The following is a 24,663-nucleotide window of genomic DNA, read 5'->3' as shown; positions in this document are numbered from 1 at the left end:
AAACTCCACATGTAAACACACCAGAAAATATACAGCCAAACCCTTTCTATTCCCAGCTCTATACTCTTCCCTCCAAAAAATGTAAAGAATATTAGAAATTAGACTTGTTTCCAGACCACAGAAGAAGGTTAAGTACTAGATGCCACTACTAAAAGGGTTTCCTTTATCTCCAATGCTATGACTGAAAGCAAATATTAGTTCTTCTCCAAAATACTCTGGTAGGTGATAAACAAAATTCTTTTATTATATTGTATCCAAATAAGTTATGTTAATGGGACTTAGTTTTTTTTCCAAGTTCATAAAAATTCTTGGAATATTATTCACAACCAATTTTTATCTCAAGTGTAATATAACATTTTTACTATCTCACAAATAACTGAAAGACAAGGAGAATATAAAATTCCATTGTATTTATTTATTGACTATGAAAAAACATTTGATTCAGAAGAACAAAACACTGCCTTGCAGGCCCTTTTAAAGGGTGCCTCCCATCTCTATGCTAAGATCATTCCTTGGAATGTGACAAATTCTCCGGAAAATGACAGAAATAACCCAATTCAAGGACCTTCTGAAAATAAACTTTAGGTGAGGTATAAAACAAGGACATGTATGCTCACCAAAAGTATTCATCACTGTGATGGAGGGGATCCAGTGCAAGAGTCCAGGTCAAAGTCTCCCAGAGGAAGGTGAGGTTCTCAGATAAAGATGGCATTGTGGTAATTACATCAAGTATCAACACAGTAAAAGTCTCCAAGGAGAAATCTGTAATCACTCAAAGGAGTTTGGCCTGACCATCTACAAAAATGACCAAATAGATAAAGGCTGCCCATTGCCTTGACTTCAACATGCATCTACTAAATGGGGGCTCTATAGAGCTTGTCCAATAGTATATATAATTAGGAAAAGAAGTACAGATGGCCAATGAGCTGTGCCCAGGGTCGAAAAGAACAGAATAGGATGGATTGCTTTCAAGATTACACACTTTTACTGACCCCAAGCTTCCTAAAACAGCAAAGGCCCGACTTTTCAATGCAAACATTTAATCAGTGTGTCTGTACTGTATAATGAGATTTGTGTTGAAGAAAAAGATTATTAGTACTCTCTGTTTGGTTTTAGATAAATCTACCAGAAATGATTTTTTCTTAATTTTACATTAATCTAATATCCAAGTCATTTATGGCACAGAAACAGAGAGAGAAAAAGAGAGACACAAACACATACAAATTGGCATAGTTCCCCACTGCCTTCTGACAGGACTCTCTCATCCAAGATGACTTGAGGCAACATTTATAGCAATCTTGAACAAGAAAAAGATCATATGTAAAAATAGTTTTGTGCTAGCATTCCAAAACAAATGAATAATAAAATTACTATTCAGTTCCTTAGTTGATCACTCCTAAAGTAAACAAATAGACCTCCTCCCTTCAGTACTTCCATTTCCTTTTTTTTCCACTCTTTTTTTTTAACTTCTGCACTCCAGCTTCTAACCTTATCATTCAGTTGAAACTGCTCTCTTCAAAGTTACCAAGTATCTCTTAATGGCCCGATCTCAATAGCCTTTTCTCAATTCTCACCCTTCTTGACCTCTCTGCAGCCTCTGACACTGTCCAACACTGTTCTTTTACCTCCCATATCGGATATGTTGCCAAGTACTATTGATTCTACCTCTTTAACATCTCTCTTGTGTATGCTCCATTCTCTCCTCTGACAATGCCACAACCCTGGTGGCAAACCTTCATCACTTCAAGCCTACACTACTTTCAATAGCCTGTTGATTACTCTCTCTCTGCCTCGAGTCTCTCCCCACTCCAGTACATCTTCCATTCAGCGATCAAAGATATCTTCCTAAAGTACAGGTCTGACTATGTCACACCCCTATTTAATCAACTCCAGTGGTTCCCTATTACCTTGAGTATCAAACACAAAATTTTCTGTTTGGCTTTTAAAGCCCCTCATAATTTGGCTCCCTCTTACCCTTCCGGTCTTCTCGCATTTTATTCCCCAACACCCTCCACACACACACACACACACACACACTCTCTCTCTCTCTCTCTCTCTGAGATTCAGTGACACTGGTCTCCTTAATATTTTTCACACTAAACACTCCAGCTCTGGGCACTGTCATAGGCTGTCCTCCACGCTGGAAACTCATTCCCTTCTCATCTCTGCCTCCTAGCTTCCTTGGCTTCTTTCAGTCTCAGCTAAAATCCCACCTTCTGCAAGAAGCTTTTTTCAACCCTGCTTAATGCTAGTGTTCACACTCTGTTGATTATCTCCAATGTATCCTTTGTATAATTTGTTTGTACATAGTGGTTTTTTTTCATGTTAGATTATGAGCTCCTTGAAAGCGAAAACTGTTTTTCACTTTTTTTGTTTCCCTAGTACTTCGCACAGTGCCTGGCAAATAATAGGTGGTTACTGAATGCTTGTTTACTAGACTTAATCTCTTTTCTCAAAGGAGAAACATGGGTCAAAGCATCAGTACCTTCAAGGGACGGACAAAGAGTGTACTGCCCTTAGATTGATCAAACACTTCAGGTGGATGGGAAGGGAATGATCTAACAAGAGACATTCTATATTCAATTATTTGACTACCACACTAAGAAAGCTTATTGTCCATCCATCTGGCCTGCCTCCAAACAAAGAAGGTTGGAAAGGATTTAAACCAAAGAAGTTTTATTTCTCAATATTTCTAGAGAATCCTAAAAAGCATTTGATTATGCTTCCAAACTTGGAACACCACTGCGTCCCAAGAACCATAGATGAGCATTACATAGAGAACAATGAAAAGCCTGTGATAGGCATTAAGCAGGTGGTAATGTAGAACCGAGGAGGTACTCTGAAGAATATGAGTAAAGGATATCATCAAAGAATTGTATTACAGAGAGAGAAGATGGGCTAGTCATGTCTCAAGAACAAATGATCCACTGGTACTCTTATAATGTCAGGAAAAGGCCTACAGCATGTTTGGCAGTTGACATCCAAGTTGAACTGATTTTTCTGGGTCATTTAATTTAATCCTTTTATAGCACAAATTGTGTGCCAATATTAAAAACCCAAACAACTCTGAATATAGTATAAATCAGAAAAAACAGTAACATGAATCAAGTGATAAATAGAATAATAACTTCAATCTCCCTTCTTCACTTTCATCTTTCTTGTCATCAAATAAAAGTCCAGTCTTGACATAAAAATCCCTGAAATCATTAGACATTATAATTTTTTAAAAGAAAGCATTATACACATGATATCAGACTTTTGAAAATCTATTTAACAATTGTGATTTTTTTCCTCTCAAAAAAATACTACAATTTGTTATATGAAATGGCCCTCTGGAAGGGGAAGTAGGATAAGAAACAGAATATATCAATAAAAACTTATTTTTTAAAAAAAGATGAGAAAGCATGAGCTTTGGCCTTGTCAAATCTTACAAGAACTACCACCAAAGGGAATGTGTTATTTGCTGGAGTTTTCCAGGATTTTGCAACAGAACATAAGTGTTTTGGGTTTCAATAAGTTCTCTAAAACCATTTTCTCCTGATAATGTACTAGTGCAAATCCACCCACTATATACTGAAGAACAGCAGGTTAATACTCAGAGCGATTACTTCTACCTAGGGTGTGAGGGGGTGCAGAAAAGTAACATTGAACAAATTCCCTCTCTCAGACCCTGAAACACATTAAGGACCTCTCATTTTTTCCCTTAGAAACAACAGCCTAAAAAATTAACAATCTTGTTATGTTACAGACTTTCAGTCACAAATCAAAGTAATGAGTTATTTTTAGCTGAACTTGGGGGAAAGGGAACTAGGATAAGAACAATCAACTGTCTTAAAAATGCAAAAGCAACAGAGTTGTACACAAGTACAAAGAACATGTCATTGTATATCAAACACTCATGAGCAGCATTTTCTGGAATGCAAATTCACAATTCTTATTTCTATCCTCCACTCACTGCCATATTAATATCCTAAAGGTCAGGTCTAGCCACGTCACTCTTCTAAACAAGAAGCTTTAGTGACTCCCTACTACCTTTTGGATAAAATACAAACTCCTCTGTTTGCCATTTAAAGACCTTTACAATCTGGCTCTAGCCTATTTTTCCAAGCTAATAACATCATTCCCTTTTATTCATTCTACATTCTAGCAAAACAGGCCTAGACTCTATCTCAGGCTTCTGTGCCTTTACACATGCTATCCCTCGTGCCTGAAATGTTCTGTCTCCTCTGCCTCTCAAAACCTGATAGCTCCTTTAATTGATTTCTCCCCAGGTTGCAATCTGGACTCTAATGTGCTTCCAAGTCAGGTACCTTCCTTTGCACCACCCCCTCTTTTTCAGATTCCTTTTGTGTACTATCTTTCACCATTAGGATATGCTTTTTTAAGTCTATTCCTAGAAGGAAGGCACTGTCTTGCTTGTATCTCTATTCCCAGTGCTTAGCACACTGCCTGACACACAGTAAGCATTTTATAAATGCTTATTGACTGAATCCTTTCAGTGTCACCTCCTTCAAGAAGCATTTCCCTTACTGCCCACTCATTTTACATTTATCCTATATTTACTTATCTGTACACATACTGAATACCCCTAGTAGAGGGCCCTCCTTGACAGATGAATGTCTCACTTTTTGACAGTGTTTGTATCCCCAGTGCCTAGAATATATAGTAGGTGTATAATAAATTGTACTGATTGATTTGGATCCATGTATGTTAACCACCAAACCATTTACTATTAAAAGAAAAGAGCGATACCTTCTGTCCACACAGAATTTTTCAACTAAAGAACTCCAAGTGGTTGTGTAACAGCATCCTCACCCTGAGGATGCGGAAACTGAAACAGAAAGGAGAATAAATCCGTAAGACAGAGCAGGAGGGTGGGTATTCCTTTACTTCCCTGGGCCTCAGCTACCTCTTTTGTAAAATGATCATGTTCAAGAGAGTTCTTAAGCTCTTTTGTCATAGACCCCCCTCTGGCAGTGCGGTGAACCGTACAGACCCCCTTATCAGAATAAGGCTTTATTGTCTACTTTCATAATTGAAGGGAATTCTAAATTTCAGTTGGAAGTTAGTGAAAACAAAGGTGTCATTTTTCCCCCATTCAAGTTCATGGCCTCTCTGAAATCTATCCTCGGACCTCTAGAGGGTTCGTGAACCCTGAGCTCTGGAATGCCTGGTCAGACTGCGTGAAACTCTAATCCTCATTGCTCTTCCTACCACCCCTATCTCCCATTATCCCACCGGAGGGGTGGAGTTAAGCATTAGTTTGAGCCCATCTAGAAGTCTCTGGGTCCCAAAGGTGGACACTGGTACCAGCCAGCTCGGTGCCTCAGTTTACCGCCCCCTCCCCTAAGGGGGAGGAGTTAATGATTTATGAAATTCCTCATGGGGATGGGGGGCCTCCCCTGCCCCAGGGGTGGCAGGGGCTGCCCCAGGGCACCGGCAGTTAGTGGGGCTTTGGGATCCCTCCCCGGGGGAGGCCGGGGCCGGCAGGCCTCGCTGGGGGAGACGTGAGTCTGCGGGGCCCGCGAGTGACGTCTGCGGGGCCGGCGAGGCCCAGATAACGGGCCGGGACGGGGAGCACTGACGAGGCAGGCAGCGGTGCCGGGGGCGTCGGAGGAGTGAGGGGAAGGCGCCCGAGGAGTCTTGCCTCCCCAACCCCGGCCCACAGGCGCCAGCGCCGCCCGTCATTCGCTCACCTGAAGGCAACAGGTCCGACCAGGCTGAAGCCTGGGTCCCAATCCCGCGGCCCCAGGCTCCTGAGGCCAAAAGTCGTCGTCGCCGCCGCCACCGACTATTTACCTCGGGGAGACGCGCGGCCCCGTGCAACCGAACCTGATGCCTGGGCCCGCCCCCGCCTGCCCCGCCTCCAAGCCGGAGAGAAGGAAGGGCGGGAGTGGCAGTGGGTGGGGGGAAGTGGCATGAGAACCAATCGTGACCCGAACGGTGTTCCAGCGCGCGCCAGGATTGGTTCTCCTCATGACAGCCTCTCCGCCAATGCCTGCTGGTCCAGCTCCGTACTTAGGGACTTTCCGCTCGGTCAAGCTCGGTAGAGCCAAAGTGGGGGTGGGGGAGGGCTAAAAGAGGAAGAGGCAAGAGAGGGCGGGGACGGGGAGAGTGGCGTAGCGCTCTCTGATTGGCTATCTGGCTACAGGCCTCGAGCCGTCATTGGCTATGTGATGAGAAGGGGTGGAGCACTACCGGTCCCGGTCCCTCTGGGCCTCAGCTGTCAAAACGCCTTACTGAACCGGGTAGGGCAGGGTCCATGGTCCCTGGGTGGTAAGATTTGGGAGAGGCCAGAGCTCACGCCCCAGCTTGAGCTGGGAGTCAGGACTCCTGGGATGCAGCTTTAGCCCGGAGTCCCGAAATAACACTCTGCTCTTAACCCTGGACCATCGAATTTCCCAGCCCCTCTCAGCCCTGTGCCTCAGTTTCCCTTTCTGAATGGGGCTGAAGGGAAGTTTGGCTCCTGTCTCAGAAGCCATCCACTAGTCATGGGGGGGGGGTGCCAAATTGAGGTCTCAGAGAAGGAGAAGGTATTGCTACACATTTAATTCATCCTTCCTGGCCAACAGCCAGGGCTTATGGTTTAGTTAAGGATCTTTCAATTAGAAGAGAGGTTTTTGATTCCCAAGTGAGCTCAAAAATATTTAAGGAAGTGATTTTTTAACTTAGTAGTGAAGGCTCTCAGTACACTGGATTCTTGTTAATTAATTCTTTCTCTGACAAATTAAGCACCAGTTATGAAAGAGGATGAATAATACTCAAAGGAGGGATATAGGCAGGGAAGGGTCTTAATCATGACATAAATTCTCCCTGTGGAAGAAGGACTTGTTCCTAAGGGTCTGAGCGATTCATCCTGAGAGGTAACAGCACAAAGGGGTATCCTTGTGCCAATAACTGATTACTTGCAGAATGACTATCATTCGCTACAGTCCTTCCCAGTACCTCATCTGGGTGCAGAAGTGATGCCATTGTGAGACCCATACTGCAAGCTTTTCTAATTTCATATTACCTGCTGGCATTTGTACCCCCTTGGCATAGACTTTAAGAACCTGGTATCACAAACCTTCAAGATCCTTTAGGGACTAATTCAAGACCCATCTTCAAACAGTTTTCCCTGATTATTCCAATTCCCAAAGTGCTCCCCCTTCTCTGGTATTCTTCTCTAATTGTTTTACTGATGATATCATTTCCCAAACAAGATCAGCCCCTCTCGCAGCAGGAGGCTGTATCTTCCGCTTATTTGTTCTTTTCACAGTACCTAGCACAGGGCTAGGTATATGGTAGATGGTCAAGACATGACACCTTATGCTTTCATGAAAAGTGCTGCACAGCTACTCATTTTAATGTATATGACTATTCAACATCCCATTGCTATACAATTCTCCTAAAGAGAAGTGAGATCCCTGTTGTTTTCTCCTGTGCAGAATCTATTGAATTTAGGAGATTGATACCTAGTGATAATGCTACTGAGAATCTTCATTTTCATTCAGAAAAGGGAAGACAAGGTTGGTTTTTTTTCCAGAATGAGAATCCATGTCATTTTCATTTGATATTCAACAACCAGGGTTTTATGAATGAGAAAAGGTCTCATGTGAGCTCTTGTTTGCCAATACCTTGTCCATAAGAATTCATAGGTATTATTAGAAACCTGTCTGGACTAAGTAAACGTCTTTTCATTTCCCACCTGGCTGCACTCATTTTGCACTTCTTTGACTTCCCTACCATGCCCCCAGTAAACTCATTGGGAAATCTCATCATCTTTCCAGATACAAATCAGCCTTGGCTCCCACATCTCATCAGTACCCTCTGCCCCTCCATTGGAGGGGAGACAGGAAAGAAATATCCTGACATCTCATTTGCTACCCAGCTATACTCATGTTGGACTTCTTTGGCTTCTCTGATTACACTCATTTTGGATTTGATTTCTCTATTGTCCCCATGCCAGGTACCTTAACCCCCATTCATCGTTGTCTTCCCCTATTAGATTGTGAGCTCCTTGAGAGAAGGAAATGTCTTTTTCCTATTTGTATGCCTAGAACTTTAGCAAAATGCCAAGTATATAATAGACTCTTAATACTTACTGACTGATTGACTATGCTATCCAAATGCCCACTCACCCTTAGGAAAACCCCCAGCTCTACCCTTTGTTTGGAGGACCTTAAAAAGTAGTAACCACCGAGAGATTAATCTGCCCAATCTCATATATAGGCCTTAGGATGCTGTTGGGAATCCCTGCTGTGCTTGGAAACTTGTTTTTCAGCTATGACCTCCTGTACTGAATAATTTCAAACCGAGCTACTTTGGAAGATTATTCTCATCTGTGAGGAATTAATGATTGCTGTGAAAAGTCCTGTGCCCCTCTCCCCCACTCCAATCAGCTAACATCAGTTTATAGTTTATAATCTAATGTGTATTCTTCCCCCAAAGAGAGCAAGACCACAGAACAAAAACAAAACCTTTGTCATTAAAAGATTACAAAACAGGGTGGAGTCAAGATGGCAGAGTAAAAGGAAGTATTTTTGCTAGCTCATCCAGCACACCTCCTCCACAAAAATCTGGAAGAGGACCAAACTGAATTCAAATCCAGAAGGCCATTAAAAAAATCCCAGTGAGTCATTTTTCCAACACAGGGCTGCTTAGGGAGACAGAGAGGTGTGCAGACACTGAGGCCAGGGCTGGCCATGATTGGGTTCTTGCCAAGAGAAGTTGATCAATGGAACAAAGTAAGCATATGATATACAGAAGCAATTGAGCACACTAATCTAGCATTTGACAAACTCAATTGCCCAGGCAAGAACTCATTATTCAACAGAAACTATTAGAAAAAATGGAAATTAATCTGGCAGAAACTAGGCATAGACCAACCTCTCATACAATATCAAGATAAGCTGAAAATTGGTACACAATTTAGACATAAAGGGTCACATGATAAGCAAATTAATGGATCGTGGAAGAAATTACCCATCAAATCTATGGATAGGGTGATGCTTTGGTCATGTTAATGACCAAACAAGAGAAGGAAGTGGCAAAATAGATCAATTTGATTACATAAAATTTAAAAGTTGTTCCACAAACCCAATCCAACTAAAATTAGAAGCAGGAAACTGGGAACTGGGGGGTGGGGGGGGAATCTTTGCAGCAAATTTCTTTGATGAAGATCTCATTTCTAAGCTGTAGAGGGTCAAATTAACAAGATGATAGGAATTTCTCAAATTTTTAAGTGGCCAAAGGATATGAATAGTTCTCAGAGGAAGAAATCCAACCTATCAATAACCATATGAAAAAATGCTCTAAATCACTAATAGGGAATGCAAATTTAAACTTAGAGATATTTCCTCATGCCCATCAGATTGGCTAAGATAACAAAAATAGAAAATTACATGCTTGAGGGAATATGGGAAAACAGGTATATTGATGCACTGTCGGAAGAAATGGGAACTAACCTAACAATTCCAGAAAGCAGTTTGTGACTATGTCCAAAAAGCTACTAAACTGTGGATGCCCTTTGACCCTGCAATACCACTACTAGGTCTATGCCCCAAAGAGATCAAAAAAATAAGGAAAAGACCCATATGTACAAAAATACTTATAGCAGCTCTTTTTGTGGTGGCAAGCAATTGGAAACCAAAATCCCCATCAACTGAGGAATGCCTGAATAAGCTATGGTATATGAATGCAATGGAATACTATTTGTAGAAAAAAAAAATGGTGTAGGGGATGGTTTCAAAAAACTGGGAAGACTTCTAGGAACTGATGCAAAGTGAAATAAGCAGAACCAGGAGAACAATTTATACGATAATAGCAATATTGTAAAGATAATCAACTGTGAAAGACATAGTAACTGACCAACACAACGACCCACCATTCCAGAGGGTTCATGATAAAACATGCTACCCATTTCCAGATGGGGAGTTCATGGACTCAGAGTGCTGACTGAAACAAGTGTTCTTCTCTTTTTTTCTTTTTCTTTTTTTGGATATATCTAACAAGGAAATGTGCTTTGCATGATAATACATATTTATAATGGGTTTTGTTTTTCTTGCCCTCTCATTAGGTAGGGATGGGGAAGGGAAGGGGAAAAAATAAGAACTGAAAATTGAATTAAAAAGATTACAAAACATCTCTCTTGCCCTTCCTCACCATTCTCCAAAATAAACACCTCTCTCAGGATCCAGGAGAAACAGGTACCTTCAGTCCCTACAGAAGCTTTCTAGTCCTTGAGACACCTTACTTAGGCAAAGGCAACAAAACCCAAGGTATTTCATTATAGCTAGGGACAAAGGAGCCTTGGCTCACTCATTACTAAAAGTAATTGTTTCCGTGGGGAAACCATCAAGAGCTTACTTCAACTAAGTGCCTACAGAAAAGAAAGACTAAAACCTTCCATATTTTGTTTCTGTCAAAAGTGTCTTCAGCCATTTCAACTTAGTGAGCTGCAGAGGCTCTAATTTGCCTGCAATTTTACTTTCAGCCTGTGTTCAGCGAAGTTCTCACATGGCTCATTGGGAATTTGTGCTGCATTTGATTTTTCTTAGCTGAAAGATAAGTGTTTTGCTTGCCAGGGCTATTTCTAAGCATTCTTTCTTAAGTAAAAATTGTCTGATTTTTTTTAAAAAACCTATTTTTACAATGAGGAATATTTAATCTTCAATATGAAACAAGTTTCACATATATTTAGAGTCTTATGACAAAGAAGGCTTTAGTGACAAAATACTTTAATATTATATATATTTATAGCTTAATATTTACATGAAAGTTCACAGTCACGTTTTCTATAAAAATACAAACTTTGAGAAAATACAAAGTACTTTATAAATATTAACAATCTATCATCCCCCACAATCAGTGCTCTCTCTAGGCTTTGTAGTTCCAGAAAGACAGAGTTATCGCAGTAGGTTTCTTTAATAGTCAAGGCCTTACTTTGCACCTGATAGATCACAAGCTCCTTGAGCAGGGCCAATTAAGTTTTGTCTTTGCATCCCCAGTGCCTAGCATAGTGCCTTCAACACAGCAGACACTCAATAATTTGTTTGTTGGTTGACCTGTAAACTTTCCATACAGTGAGCTTGGCATAGTGAATAGAGTACTGGGTTTGAAGTCAGGAAGTCCTAGGTTCAGATCCCACCCCTGAGACTTCCTAGCTCTGTGAACCAGAACAAGTCATTTTGCTGCTTTGTGTCTCCCAGGCCTAAGACACAGACTGTGTTGATGGATAGAGTTCTCACACCAGGAACTCCCCATGCTGAAAGAAATCACAGATCCTTCCAGGAAGTGTTTCATATTGCAATTTAACAAACATAAATATTCCAATACTAGCAAGCCCAGATCAGAGAAACAACTGCCAGAGGTCTGCTTCAGAATTCATATCCAAAAAATATCTCAGCAGAGTTCATTTCACATACAAAAATCCAAAGGCATCAAATTAGAATACCATCTGACACCTCTCAAAATTCAGTCCTTAAATGACTTTAAAATGCTGCAGTGTGACAAGTCATAGTTTCCAAAGACTCCATCTATTTATGGATATTTTATATGATTTAAAAGAAATTTTGACATGTAGTTCAGTTCGCATAGTTTTGTCCTTCACATGTGAACCTGTAGCCAATTTATTCCAGGATGACCCCCAAATTCCTAGTTTTTTGCAGTTTTAGAACTGAATAGGGAAATAAGTATATATATATATATATATATATATATATATATATATATATATATATATATATATATATATATATATAATTAAAGAACTGAGAGAAGAAATATCCTGACCCATTCAACACATGAAGAAGCACCACAACAGGGTAGTATGTGTTGTGTGTCTAGAATGTAAGCTCCTCGAATGCAAGGCCTAACTCATGTTTTTATTTCTATGTTCAGCACCTAGGACAGTACTTGGTTCGCAGTGTACATTTAACATATGCTTGTTGGTTGATTGGTTGATTTGTTGACTGGAAGGGCAAATAGATGCAGGGCCCAGGATTCATGACAAGAGCATGGATTCAGGGCAGTGATCCAGGATGGCATCTGAGGCCCAGGAGAAAGAGCTAAGGAGACATTCATTCTTCCTGAACTTTTCCTTCCTTCAGCTTCATCACCATCCCCCAATCCTCCCCTTTTAACCATAAACAGGTAGTATTTTCATGAGTAGCACAGTATTCTGTACAATAGCAGACACTCAAAGCTAACAGAACTTACTCCCCTCTGCCTCAGAAGGGTGAAGCATAAGGCCACATATTATCCACCCAAGAGATGCCCACCAACAACTAGAGGGATTCATTAGATTTTGTCACTCAAATTTCAGTTTACAGTCACTGTGTTCTGGGGATGGAATCTGGGAAGGGTTCGATGGAAATAGACTTTAGAGAGAGATCCTCAAGTATCAAATACTGCTCCAATCTGAAAGTATTAAACTGTCTAACTCAACATCCAGGGGCTAACAGGAACTGGGGAGAACAGAGTTCAATCCGAATGTGATGTTCTACATCAAACCAAATTTCCTAGTATACAAGGTCTAAACTCAAAACTCCCCAAACAAATTGGCTCTTAGTGATCAAAGCAAAAGTCTGGCATCCACGAGGCTGAGCTGCTCAATCTCCTCTGGAGTGAAAGTGTTCCCTCTGAGCCTAAAACCATGAAAGGATAAGAAAAGTTTCAGTTAAAAGAAAAAACTACTGCAATATTTTATAATCCACATTATTATTTTCAGAAAACTGCAGTTCAATTACATCCTCAAATACTTTGTGTGATCCTGGAAAAATGGCTTAACTTCTCTAAACCTTAATTTCTTTCTCTGTGAAATGGGGATAATAATATCACCTATTTCGGAGTTGTTATCAAATCAAATGAGCTTCCTGTAATCTACTTTTAAAAACCTAAAAACACTAAATAAATGTAAGTTACTTATTACTAAAGGACATTAGAAATCATCTAGTCATACAGAATTATAGAAACTAGAGCTGGAAGGGCCCTTTGAATCATCTAATCCAACTCCCTTAGTTTTTAGAGATGAGTAAAATGAGGCCCACAAAGATGTGGCTTAATCAAGGTCACAAATAATAAAGCAAAAGAGTAACCCAGGTCTTCTGACACCAAATACAGAGCTCTTCCCACTAGACTGGTTTTAATTCTCTTATCTCCTGTATGAGAGTAGAAACAGGATCTGTAGCATCTTCCATAGAACCATGGTACTGAAAAGATTCCCATGATCCCTCACTATTTTTCCCCTAATTCACACCCACTTCCCCTCTCCGAGGTACTTAATCAGACATAGGAGATCTAGGGGAAAGGCAGTAAGATATATTGGCTGAGGAACTGACAGGATATAAATAAAGAAATTAAAACCACCCCATCCTGACTTGATAACCATCTGGGAATAGAGCTGCTTGATCTTTGTTGACATACCCTGGGTAATAATTCACTTGATTTATTTACGACTGAGAAAGCCTTTTTTTTTAAGCAAAGTACTGAGACCAGCTCCAGTCTTTGTAAGTGAGATACAGGGGAGATGAGAGAGAGAAAGAGAGAGAGAGAGAGAGAGAGAGAGAGAGAGAGAGAGAGAGAGAGAGAGAGAAAAGGTCCAGAGAGGAATGTTAAAAATAATTAAAGGCATGGAAAATAGAGCCCAAAAAGAAATACTATAACTAAGAGCTTATAGTTGGATTTTATTTGTTAATGTGAATGAGTCACCTACTGGAAGGTAGCTAGGTGGTACCATGGATAGAGCACTGGGCCTTGAGTCAGGAAGACTCATCCCTGAGTTCCAATCTGGCCTGAGACACTTACTAGCTATGTGACCTTGGGCAAATCATTTAACCTTATTTGCCTCAGTTCCTCATCTATAAAATGAGTTAGAGAAGGAAATGGCAAAACACTTCAGTATCTTTGCCAAGAAAACCCCAAATGAGGTCATGAAGTGTCAGACACATCTGAAATAACAACTGAACAAAAACCTACTGAAAATACTGGTAAGAGCATAGTTTTAGCAAATATGCCTCTGACACTAAGACTCAGTGCTAGTTTTATAATGGTAAAACATTGTAATATGACTTTACAAAGACTCTGATACTACAGAGTCATAGAATAATGTAGCTAGAAGGAACTTCAGAGGTCATCTATCCCAAATCTGACCTAGTGCACAAATGTGGCACCTCTCTCTGACATCCCTGAGAATATCTGACAACCATATATCCCTAAAATTGTGACAACTATGTCTGACAAAAAAAATAGAATCATTTTTAACAAAGCTTTACAAAAGGCATAAACTTCTTTAGATCATGCATCATGATTTTTTGTTTTGAAAATATGGTCAGATTTGTTATATATTGCAGGCTAAATCATATCTTTTGAAATAGGGCTGCATATGGTAACATACTTTGGCCATTGACAAAATTAAATCTAGGTTATCTCCCTGAGGGCAGGAGCTGTGATTTCTCCTTTCTTTTATATAGACCCGTCTGGTACCAAGTCCCTAGCATAGAGCTAGACTAGTAGAAAGCCCTCTCAAATACTGGTTATTAGGAATGACTGAAAAATTGAGGAGTCAGCGCTGCTTAAAACAGAAGTACCTCCCAGTAGAGGAACAACTTACCAGATTGATTTGATAGAAGAATTACTTTGCAGAACCTGAAGGAGGGCAGAAACACCTTTGTGGGTAATGCCGTTGTTGGAAAGCCTAGGAACAAAAATGGAAATGATATTGACAACTTGTGAGATAGTGCCACAAATGTTATTATTCCCCCATTTTACAAAAAAAGAAAATTGATAACCAAAGAGGCTACGTGACTTATCCATAGCAATACATCTGGTCAGTTTCAGAGGAGCCAAGACACAAACCTAGGTCTCCTGACTCTAAGTCTGCTGCTTTTGCCACTGAACTATAAATCTGAAGTTCTGGGAAATAACCTTCCTTTTAATCATTTCTATTATAGGGAGGGTTAAAGATGGGGACCAGGTTTATGAGCAGGGAGAATAGGGAGTAACTTTGCATGGGGTATCCTAAAGCCTGCCCACTCCAAATCATCACCCCCACCAGCCTGAATACCCAAGCCCTTAGTCACTAGGGAGGTTAAGGAATGAATTCTAATTGCGGTAACAACTCCCAGTTTATATAGCACTTTACTCTCCTTACGACAACCTAATGGGACAGGTAGCACAAGAATTCTTTTCATAGATGAGGAAACTGCAACTCTGGGAGATCAAAAAGCCTGGCACGTGATAAATGCTTAATAAATGCTTGTTGTGGACTGACTTGTGGATTAAGTGACTGAGGCTGGATGGCTTTCTGGAATGTCCCAAATACTTGTTTTCCTGAAGGGATCCTACCCTCTCCTTACCCCATCCACTTTAAGGACCAATCAACCAACAAGCATCCATTGAGTCTTACAGGTGCTGTGCTAGATACAAAAACAAGTTAATTGGATGCTGTCTCTACTCTTAATCTTTAATAGCACATGAAATCCAAAGTATAATACTCTGGTGACAGCGAGCCCTACATAAAGAAAACTATTCTTTCAATTAAAACAGATGAGTACTTCTATCTTTTTGGACAAACATTTATAGGGTTTATTTATAGGGTGCCCAATGACAGTGACACACCAGCACAAGGCTAGCTAGCTTCTAGGTATATTCCAAATAATGTTGGGCTTATATTATATTTGAGCTTCCATGAAATATGGTTGTTACGTTTGGAGGAGCAGGATTTGAGCTATGGTGTATCTAAATCTGTGCAATAATGGGTCACATTATTAACCCCACTTCCCTCTTGACGACATTTGTGAATCAGCATTGAGTCCTAACTTCACCAACACTTCTGCCAAAGTCTGATTTTTGCCAATTTCTCCTATTGGAGTAACAAGTGAAAATGTTTCCCTCAAACAATTGGCATCTTCACAGCCCCCCAAAAGCAACACAAACAAGCAGAACCAAAGTGGATGCTTGTCTGTCAGGAAGCAGACGGTTTTCAACAGAGGCAGCTGTCTGCTTGTCACTAAAGACAAGCATTTTCCTAGGGACATATTTGCCAGGGCAGATGCAACTTTGCTGCAGCACCAGGCAGCATGTGATGCATCTCTTAAGCTATTTCAAAGTGAGGCCTTTTGGCTCAGGACATGGTTTGGAACACTGCCTCCCTACTATTGCCAAATGCAAACACAGCTCAATCCCAATTTTAATTGCCACCTGCTTGATGATTTATTCGGCATTTTAGCCCCATTTGCTCTGCCTGTAGTTCTAGTGGCAGCTAGGTGGCGCAGTGGATAGAGGGCTTGGGGGCTAGGCCTGCAGTCAGGAAGACTTGAGTCCAAATCTGGCCTCAGGTATTTCCTAACTGTGTGACCCTGGGCAAGTCACTCAAACTCTGTTTGTCTTGATTTCCTCAACTGTAAAATGGAAATTATAATAATACCTACTTCATAGGGTTGTTGTGAGGATCAAGTGAGATTACATTTATAAAGGCCCTTAGTACGCTGCCTGGCACATAGGAGACACTTAATAAATGGTTGTTTCTTTCCCCTTCCCCACTAGACTTGGAGGCAGGAAGACCTAAGTTCAGATTATGCCTCACATGCACACAGTTGTGTAATACTAGAGAAGCCACTTAACCCCTCTCACTGTCTATTTCTTCATCTGTAAAATGAAGATAATAGCACCTACTTCACAGTGATTCTGTGAATATCAAATGGGATGATATGCCTTGCAAACCTTGAAGAAATATATAGATACTAGCTAGTGTTAACAATTATTGGGGTACAGAAATCATTCCCCTACCCTGCATCCACCCTCACACTCAAAACACCTCAAGAGCAAGCTAGCTTTAGGTCCCAAACACGCTCCCTGTTAAACTGTTGTTTTCATCACAAAAGTTCCCATCGATTGAATTCCTATTCTTTGCTCGTGAGGTTTTACTTTTTAATGATGATGATGATGATGATGATGATAGCTAATACTGAAGCAGCGCTTCAAAGGCTCAAAGCAATTTACAAATAGATTACCTCATTTGCTCCTCACAACAACCCTATGGAGCAGGAGCTATCACTATATCCATTTTACAGCTGAATAAACCGAAACTACAAGAGGCTAAATGATTTGCCTAGGGTCACATAGCTAGTATCTGTCCAAGGGAAGATTCAAACTCAGGTCTTCCTAATTCCAAATTCATCACCCATCCACTATTCCATCTGGACAAGATGGACAGTGTGAAGCCCACAGAGCAAAGTGCCCTGCCAAGCCAGATGTGACCCTGAGTCACAGAACTATGAAATGTTAAGCCTTAGAGATCATCTAGCCTACCCCCACTCCCATTTTACAGATTAGGAATATCAGGTCCAGAGAATAGAATTTTGCCCAAGGACTCACAACTAGTCAGTGGCAGAGCCAGACCCAAAGCCCAGTCTTGCATTATTATGTCCCATGCTTCTTCCCCTCTGAGACAGAAGGATTTGTATTGTATCAGAATCCATTTCTTCCCCTAGATTGGATGGGGACTTCTATTAGCCTTGTGATGATACAGCACTTATGACACAAATTATGACTTAGGACCATGACCCCCTCCCCTCTTTACAGGCAGTTAGTTCCCAGAGACATTGTAATATTGTTTTCACAAGAGTCAACAGGTTCTTTACCTAAGGACTTTCAAACTTGAATTTTTCTTAAGTCCATGCACCAGGGTACACATGTCTTCATCTTGAAGATGGTTCCCTTCAAGGCTAGCAAGAATACAAATAATATCTGGTTAGGCCATCATTACTACAGGTAGGCTCTACCTTAAGAAAAAAAACCCACATCTAATTTTATAATCTTACAAAAGAAGTAAATCTCAGAGTGGCTGTTCTCATTACATGATATTGACACAATTTCTTTGTACTCACAAAGAATTGGGCTGGAGGCTCCTTTAAGTACCAAAATCACCTAATGCACTTTAGATGGTATCCGATTTGCATGCAATTTTTTTAGGAATAAATCTCTTCCTTGGATTGAGGTGCCCCTTGTATTTTCAAGTAGGAGAATCAAGATGATTTATAATCTACAAAACTCAGACAGATTTGCTCTGCCAATAGAGTCATGTCATACGCTTTATTCGATGACACCAAGTAAGACCTCAATGTCTGCCTCCACCCTTGAAAACTCAAGCTTAGAAATTCATCTTTGATCTAAATATTGTTTGCAACTATGTCTTTTTTCAGTCCTATAATTCACTGGCCTGTTCAAGAGAAGAAGGTCTATTTAAATAGAAGGGATAATGATAATCAACTCTGGATAGAATTTTTTTAAAGGAGGAAAAAAAGGAAGAAGAGCTTCAATGAGAAAATAACAACAGCTAGCATTGATATAGCACTTAAAGATTTGCAGAGTACTTTATAAATGTTTCATTTTATCTTCAAAGCAACCCCAGTAGGTAGGTGCTATTAATATCATTTTATAGTAGAAACTGAGGTGATAGGTCAAATGACTAGCTCAAGTCAAGTGACACAGTTAGCAAGTACCTGTGGCTGGATCTGAACCCAGGTCTTCCTGACCCCAAGTTTAGCCTCCAAGTTTATACACTGCAATACCTACCTGCCTGCAGGTAAAACAAAGAAGAAATAAAGAGCCAGAAGGCTTATGGCAATAGGAAGGAGAGTAGAATAAAGGGACCTAAAGGAAAAAAGGGAAAAAGAAGTCCCCCTGAACATTTGGAGCTATGTATTTCAGGTTCTTCTCAAAGAGGAAAGAAGTGGACCTTTCTGAGGATCAAAAGATCAGAGAGGTAGAGTTGCGACAGGTCTCAAGGAAGCAGGTGCTTAAGATCCATAGCTATGATCAGATGAGATCATCGAGTAAAAGTCAGAGAAAGAAGAGAGTAGGGTGTGGTAGCTGGTGACATCCTGGTGAAGGCAGCTATTTTTCAACCTACTAATAAGAATAAAGAGGTCTAATGACTTTTCAGGGCATGTGGCAAGGAATCTCTGAAGTTTTATCAGACCTGATGACCAACCATTTCTAGTGATTCATATAGGCACAAGTGATAGTGCCATGTCTGTGTATCCCTAGAGCTTAGTACAATTCGTAGCCTATAGTAAGTGCTTAATAATGCTTGTTAATTGTCTTTTGGAAAGGAATATATTATTCCTAATAATATATTCATAAGAATTGTGAAGTTTGGGGCAAGAAACTAAAGTAGATCATTTGAGTATGGGTCATATTTTCATCACCTCAGTGGCTCAAAGGCAAGGGCTTTAGAAGAGAAAGGCCTATTTGAGAAGTTAATAACTAGATTAGATGGTGTCTAAGAACAAGATCTGCACTCTGGGGTTTAAAGACCCCAGTTTGCAGACTAGTGTTTAAAATATAGGGATTTGGGGCTCTAGGTCCAGGATGGAACGCACATAATAAAGGTAAGGAATGTATCTGCCTGGAGTATTCCAAGTCTAATCTCAAAAACTGAAAATGAAGAAGACAAAAAAAAGCATCAGAAAGCTAGATATCATTGAGAGTATCAACAAAGCAGATGAAATAAAAGTAGTAAAGATGCCCAGAAATGCACAGGAGGCAAAATCCAAGAAAGGAACCAGCAGTTAAATTCATGACCTCAGATGTCTGTACATAATACATAACATAAAGTTAAATGTTAGGTGAACAAGAGATGCTAATTTTGCCCCAAAGTTACCATTAGCATTTGGTGGGACAGAACTCTTGAGTAGAAAATGGCTCTGGAAAGGTATATTTGGAAAGGTATACCTAATTCAAAATTAACAAGATAACCACAAGGAGGTCAAGGACAGAAAAACCCCACGTATAGCAAAATGTCCATAGCAGCACCTTTTGTACTATATAAGCACTAGAAAATAATGTAGATGCCCACCAAATGGGCAATGGCTAAACAAATTGTGGTACTGCAATGCAATATTACTGAGGTCCAAAAATGACAAATATAATGAATTCTGAGAAGCACAGGAAGCCATGCAGATGCAGAGGTAAATATGCAGAACCAGGAAAACAACATGTTTAATAACTACATAACAGAAAAGATGAACAAAAGCCAAACTGAACAAGGTATGACTATAATGACCAAGTTTGATCCTGGAGATGAGAAGATGTAGCTCTCTCTCTTCTTAGCTGGTGAGAGTGGGGAGGGGGGAGGTAGGATGATTGTGTGAAATATTGCATATACTGTCAGATAGTCTGATGTGTTTGTTGGTTTTACTGGGATGCTCCTCTCTGCCTCCCTTTTAAAAACTCTATTACAAAGGATGAGTTGTTGGTTATGGAAGAGCATAGAAATAATTGGAAATGAAGGTAATAAAAAAGACATCAATAAAAAAGAAGAAAATTAAAAAATGAACAAGATAAGTAGGGGAGGGAAAACAAGTAGCATTATAGAGTTATGATGATGATGATGATGGAGAGTAGGAGAATAGCTAACACATTAATTGGTGCTTTAAAATTGACAAAGTACTTTATCTCATTTGACCATAACAACTCTATAAAGTAGGTACTATAATTATCCCCATTTTACAAGGAGCAAAACAGATTCAGAGAAATTAAGTCATCTATCTGGGGTCACAGTGATAGTAAGTGTCTGAGGCAGGGATCAAATTCAGATGGTCCTGGCTCCAAACCCAAAACTATATTCACTATATAACACTGCATCTCTAGCTCTTGTATATCTTTCCTAATATTCACAATCAAAAAACCATCTACATTCTTCACCTTTCATATGGACTTGTGAAGTAGCCTCCTAATTTGTCTCCCTACTTCTAGTCTCTTCTTCCTCCAATCAATGCTCTGAGCTGTTGCTAAAGTGATACATCCTAACCACATATCTCCCCACAAGAACTTTTAGGGTATCTGAGATGAAATACAGATTCCTGTGTTTGGCATTTAAAGTCCTTCACAATCTGACCCTCCAAATCGGCCACCATTTCATTATGCATGCACTAATGTCTAATTATATAATGCATGTATACATACATTAATGTATAGTTCTCCAAACATCACACTTCATCTTCGGCTTCTGTGCTTTTGCTCAGGCTGTCCCTCGAATTTGGAACCCTCTCCCTCCTTACCACTGCCTCTTGGAATCTCCAGCTCCCTCGAAGGCTCAGTTCAAAGGCTGCCTACTACAATAGGGCTTTCTTAATTTCCCCAGTTTTTAGCAGTCTCCCTCCCTCAAGACTACTTTGTAGTCACTTTGCATATATTTTGTATTTATTTATCCATATAGTAGTAGAATGTAAGCCTCTCTAGCTGGGACCGTTTTGTTTCTGTCTTTGAAGCCTCAATACCTAACAGAGAGTAGGTGTATATTAAATGCTTGCTGAATTTAATTGACTAGAAAGGAATATGCAAAAATCCAGGACCTAGAGCTTATGAGTAAAGATCAACATGAGGCAGAAACAAAAGCAGTATTTTAAGTAGAACAGCAGGGAATGACTAACCAAGTTGTAATACATGAATTGAGTGGAATATTATTGTATCATAAGAAATAATGGATATGGAAAATAGAGAGACTCATGGAAAGACCTGAATTGATGAAAGTGAAAAAAGCAGGAACATGAAGATAATATTAGATAGTGTCTTCAATGATGTAAACAACCACAGCAACATCAAAGAATCAAAGAAACTAACCTCTGCATAACTATCATGACCAAGTTTGGCCCCAAAGAAGAAAGGAGAAAAATGCATCTCCCTCTCATCTTTACAGAGGTAGGGACCATAGGCATAGGACATTGCATATATTGCCAGACATAGTTAATGTGTTAATTTTACCAAACTTTCTTTCTCTTTTAAAAAATTCTTTGTTATAATGGATGGTCCATTGGCTAGGGGAGGGAGAGAGATCTCTTTGTAAATGAATAAAAACTGAAAAAAATATTTAAGGGAATATGCTACAGACCACCTAGAAAGAAACAGGAAAAAATGAGATGTTCAGGAAACAGATCACAAGCCAGGCATTTAGGCATGTTTTAATAGTGATTGGGGACTTCAAATTATCCAGACATTTGTTAGAGTGTTCTCTCTGCCAGTATCAAAGCTGCTAATAATTTGACATCTGTTATGATAATTTTACCATTCAAAAGGTAAAAAAAATGAGCAAGGGAAACTTGAATTCTGGATCTGATTCCAATCAATAAACAGGAACTAATAGCTGAGGTGAAAATCATAGGAACCTTAGAAAGTCACCATTCCATCTTAGCAATTATTGCAGTGAAGGAGATGAAAGTGGCCATAGTCTGACATGCACCCTAAATTCAGAGAAAACATTTCAAAGAGTTCAGAGAAAATCTAGGCAAAATACGATTTCCTTTGATCTTCTTAGGCAAAATACCCCCCAAATCATTCCTATCCATCCCCCTTATCTTCAGTCTCTATCTACTGGCTCATTCTTAGCTGCCTACAAAAGGGTCCAGGATGTTCTCCATGCTTAAAAAACCATCACTTAACCCTAGCATCACCTCAAGCTATCAAATAATTCCTCTCCTTCCTTTCATAGCACAACTCCTAGAGGAAAAAGAAAAGGCTGTCTGTGCCTTTACTTCCTATCTTCCCACTCCACTTCTGAGCTCCCTGATATCTTGCTTCCAATTTCATCAATCAATTGAAACTACTCTTTCTAAATAATCTCTTCATTGCAAAATCTGCTGGTTTTTTTTCCTTAGGCTTCATCTTTCTTGACCTTTCTTTGCAGCATATGACACTGCTGCCAACCTTCTCCTTTTAGATACTCTCTCTTCTTTGGGTTTTCAGAGCACCTATCTCTCATTTCTCCTAACTGTTCTGTTTTAATTTCTAATTTCTGTCTAACTGTTCCTTCTTGATCTCCTTTACTGAATCACCTTCCACATCCCAACCCTTAACCATGGGTGTACTCCAAGATTCTATCCTGGACCCATTTCACTTCTTTCTCTACATTCCATTAGTTGCCAAGGTCTTATTGATTCTTTCTTTCCACTCATATGGCCACCATGCTGGTTTGGGCCTTCATAACCTCTCCTTCCTGGACTAATGCAATGGCCTTCTAATTGGTTTCCTTGCCATAAACCTTTCTCTTCTCCAATCTATCCTCTACACAGCTGCCACTGACCTTCCAAAAGCACAGGCAGGACTATGGCACTCCCCTACTCAATAAAGTATACTGGCTCCCTCTTACCTCTAGGATAAAATATAAACTCCTCTGTTGGGCATTTAAAGGCCTTCATAATCTAGCTCCAACCTACCTTTCCAGGCTAATTAAACATTATTGCTCCTCTCCCTCTTCCCCCCCCTCCACTCCTTACACATAATATCTCATCTCCATGCTTTTGCCTAAACTATCTCCCATGGCTGAAATGCAGTCCCTCCTGCCCTCTGTCTCTTAGAATCCCTAGTTTTCTTTAAAGCTCAAGTTGAACCCCATTTTTCCTCATCCTCCTGGCTTGTTAGTGTCTCCCCTACCTCCCCCCTGAAAATTTGCATTTATTTTGCATATACTTTTATATGTACATATCACCTCCCCTAATCAAATGCTTTGGAAGGGAGTGGACTCCTATTCCTAGAGGTCTTTGCACAATTCGAGGACCACTTGGCTACACTGTTCAGGTTCAGGTTGATCTAGAAGCCCTGTGAGGTTTCTCCCAACTCTTAGATTCTGTGACCCTATGATTCCGGAATTATATGTATGAAGATTATTCATGGCTCACTTTTCTCACTCTGGGTCAGCTTCCCTCTCACTTCACAGCTCTATAAGGTCTTCTCAAGCCCGGGTTCCAGTCGATCAATCAAGCATTTATTAACTGACAAAAATGTGGCAGGCGTTAGGGCAGGGGCAGGGGACATAAAATCAAAAATGAAACCTCCCTGCCCTCAGGGAACTCATATTCTCTCAGGAACAACATATGAGGATATACATATATACAAAATATGGATGAGGTATTTTGGGAGGAAATGGCAGCTATGGCAGAGGGAGAAATAAAATTCAAAATCTTCAATCCAACCCAGATCCGAGTAAGAGTCTTTTCTACAATGTAAGCAAAGGCACTCGAAATACTCGGGACCATAAACTCACTGTAATATTCATTCACAATATCACAAATAACAAGAGAGAAAAAACTACTGCATAAGCATCAATGATATAGTCAGGGATAGATGCTAGTTCAAATTCCTATCAGCTTTAACCTATGTCCTTAACCCTGCTTGACTGCTGGCCTAGAATGTTAGGAAAATGGATCAAATCATGGATGGAAATGCATAAGTTTTCTAAACCACCCAGGACCTGCTCTGAAAAAATGGTAAGAAAAATAACTCCTATTTATATAGCATGTTACAGCTCATAAAGCAAGTTATTTATAAAAGGAGCTCCCAGAGACAGAGGGTAAGTGCCTAGCTCAAGTTCAAGTTCATACAGCTCATCAGTCATAGACTTGGGACATATGCCCAAGTCAAGTGTGCTTTACAATATACCACAGTATCCAACCCTCCTGCACCAAAGCTAAAACCTGTACAAAGGATGGGCCTGCTATCAAAGCTCTGGAGAGCCATGAAGAACCACAGAGAGAAAACCACCCCCAGCTTCCCAATCCCAGCTCCCCTGAAATCAGCAAAGAACACAGGAGAAAGACAAAAAGACAGGATTTATGCAGACATCAATTAAGAGTCCTCTTACCGAGCCACAACTCTGGGATTTACAGAGTTCTTTACCATCAATGA

At 40.1% G+C, this 24,663-nt stretch overlaps 2 protein-coding genes across 5 annotated transcripts in view; both read right to left on the bottom strand.

Annotated features, from left to right (window-relative positions):
• CYLD (CYLD lysine 63 deubiquitinase) overlaps positions 1-5,828 on the bottom strand; it is a 69,743-nt gene extending 63,915 nt beyond the window's left edge. For 3 of the 4 annotated variants that reach the window (XM_036749275.1, XM_036749276.1, XM_036749277.1), the window contains exons 1-2: positions 5,697-5,807; positions 4,753-4,831 (exon numbers count right to left, since the gene is read on the bottom strand). The gene's annotated coding sequence lies outside the window, so the exon portion shown is untranslated. Of the gene's footprint in view, positions 1-4,752; positions 4,832-5,696 lie in introns of all 4 variants that reach the window. The other variant, XM_036749278.1, reaches the window with a different exon arrangement.
• Positions 5,829-11,767: 5,939 nt separating this feature from the next.
• NOD2 (nucleotide binding oligomerization domain containing 2) overlaps positions 11,768-24,663 on the bottom strand; it is a 33,808-nt gene continuing 20,912 nt past the window's right edge. The window contains exons 9-11 of the mRNA XM_036751274.1: positions 17,622-17,705; positions 14,591-14,674; positions 11,768-12,626 (exon numbers count right to left, since the gene is read on the bottom strand). Coding sequence (XP_036607169.1) covers positions 12,554-12,626; positions 14,591-14,674; positions 17,622-17,705 — 241 coding nt within the window. The 3' untranslated portion in view covers positions 11,768-12,553. The remainder of the gene's footprint in view (positions 12,627-14,590; positions 14,675-17,621; positions 17,706-24,663) is intronic.

The sequence above is a fragment of the Trichosurus vulpecula genome, chromosome 3, assembly GCF_011100635.1.
Source record: "Trichosurus vulpecula isolate mTriVul1 chromosome 3, mTriVul1.pri, whole genome shotgun sequence".
Taxonomy (NCBI): domain Eukaryota; kingdom Metazoa; phylum Chordata; class Mammalia; order Diprotodontia; family Phalangeridae; genus Trichosurus; species Trichosurus vulpecula.
Note: the sequence above shows the minus strand (reverse complement) of the source record. Positions and strands in the feature narration are given on the sequence as shown.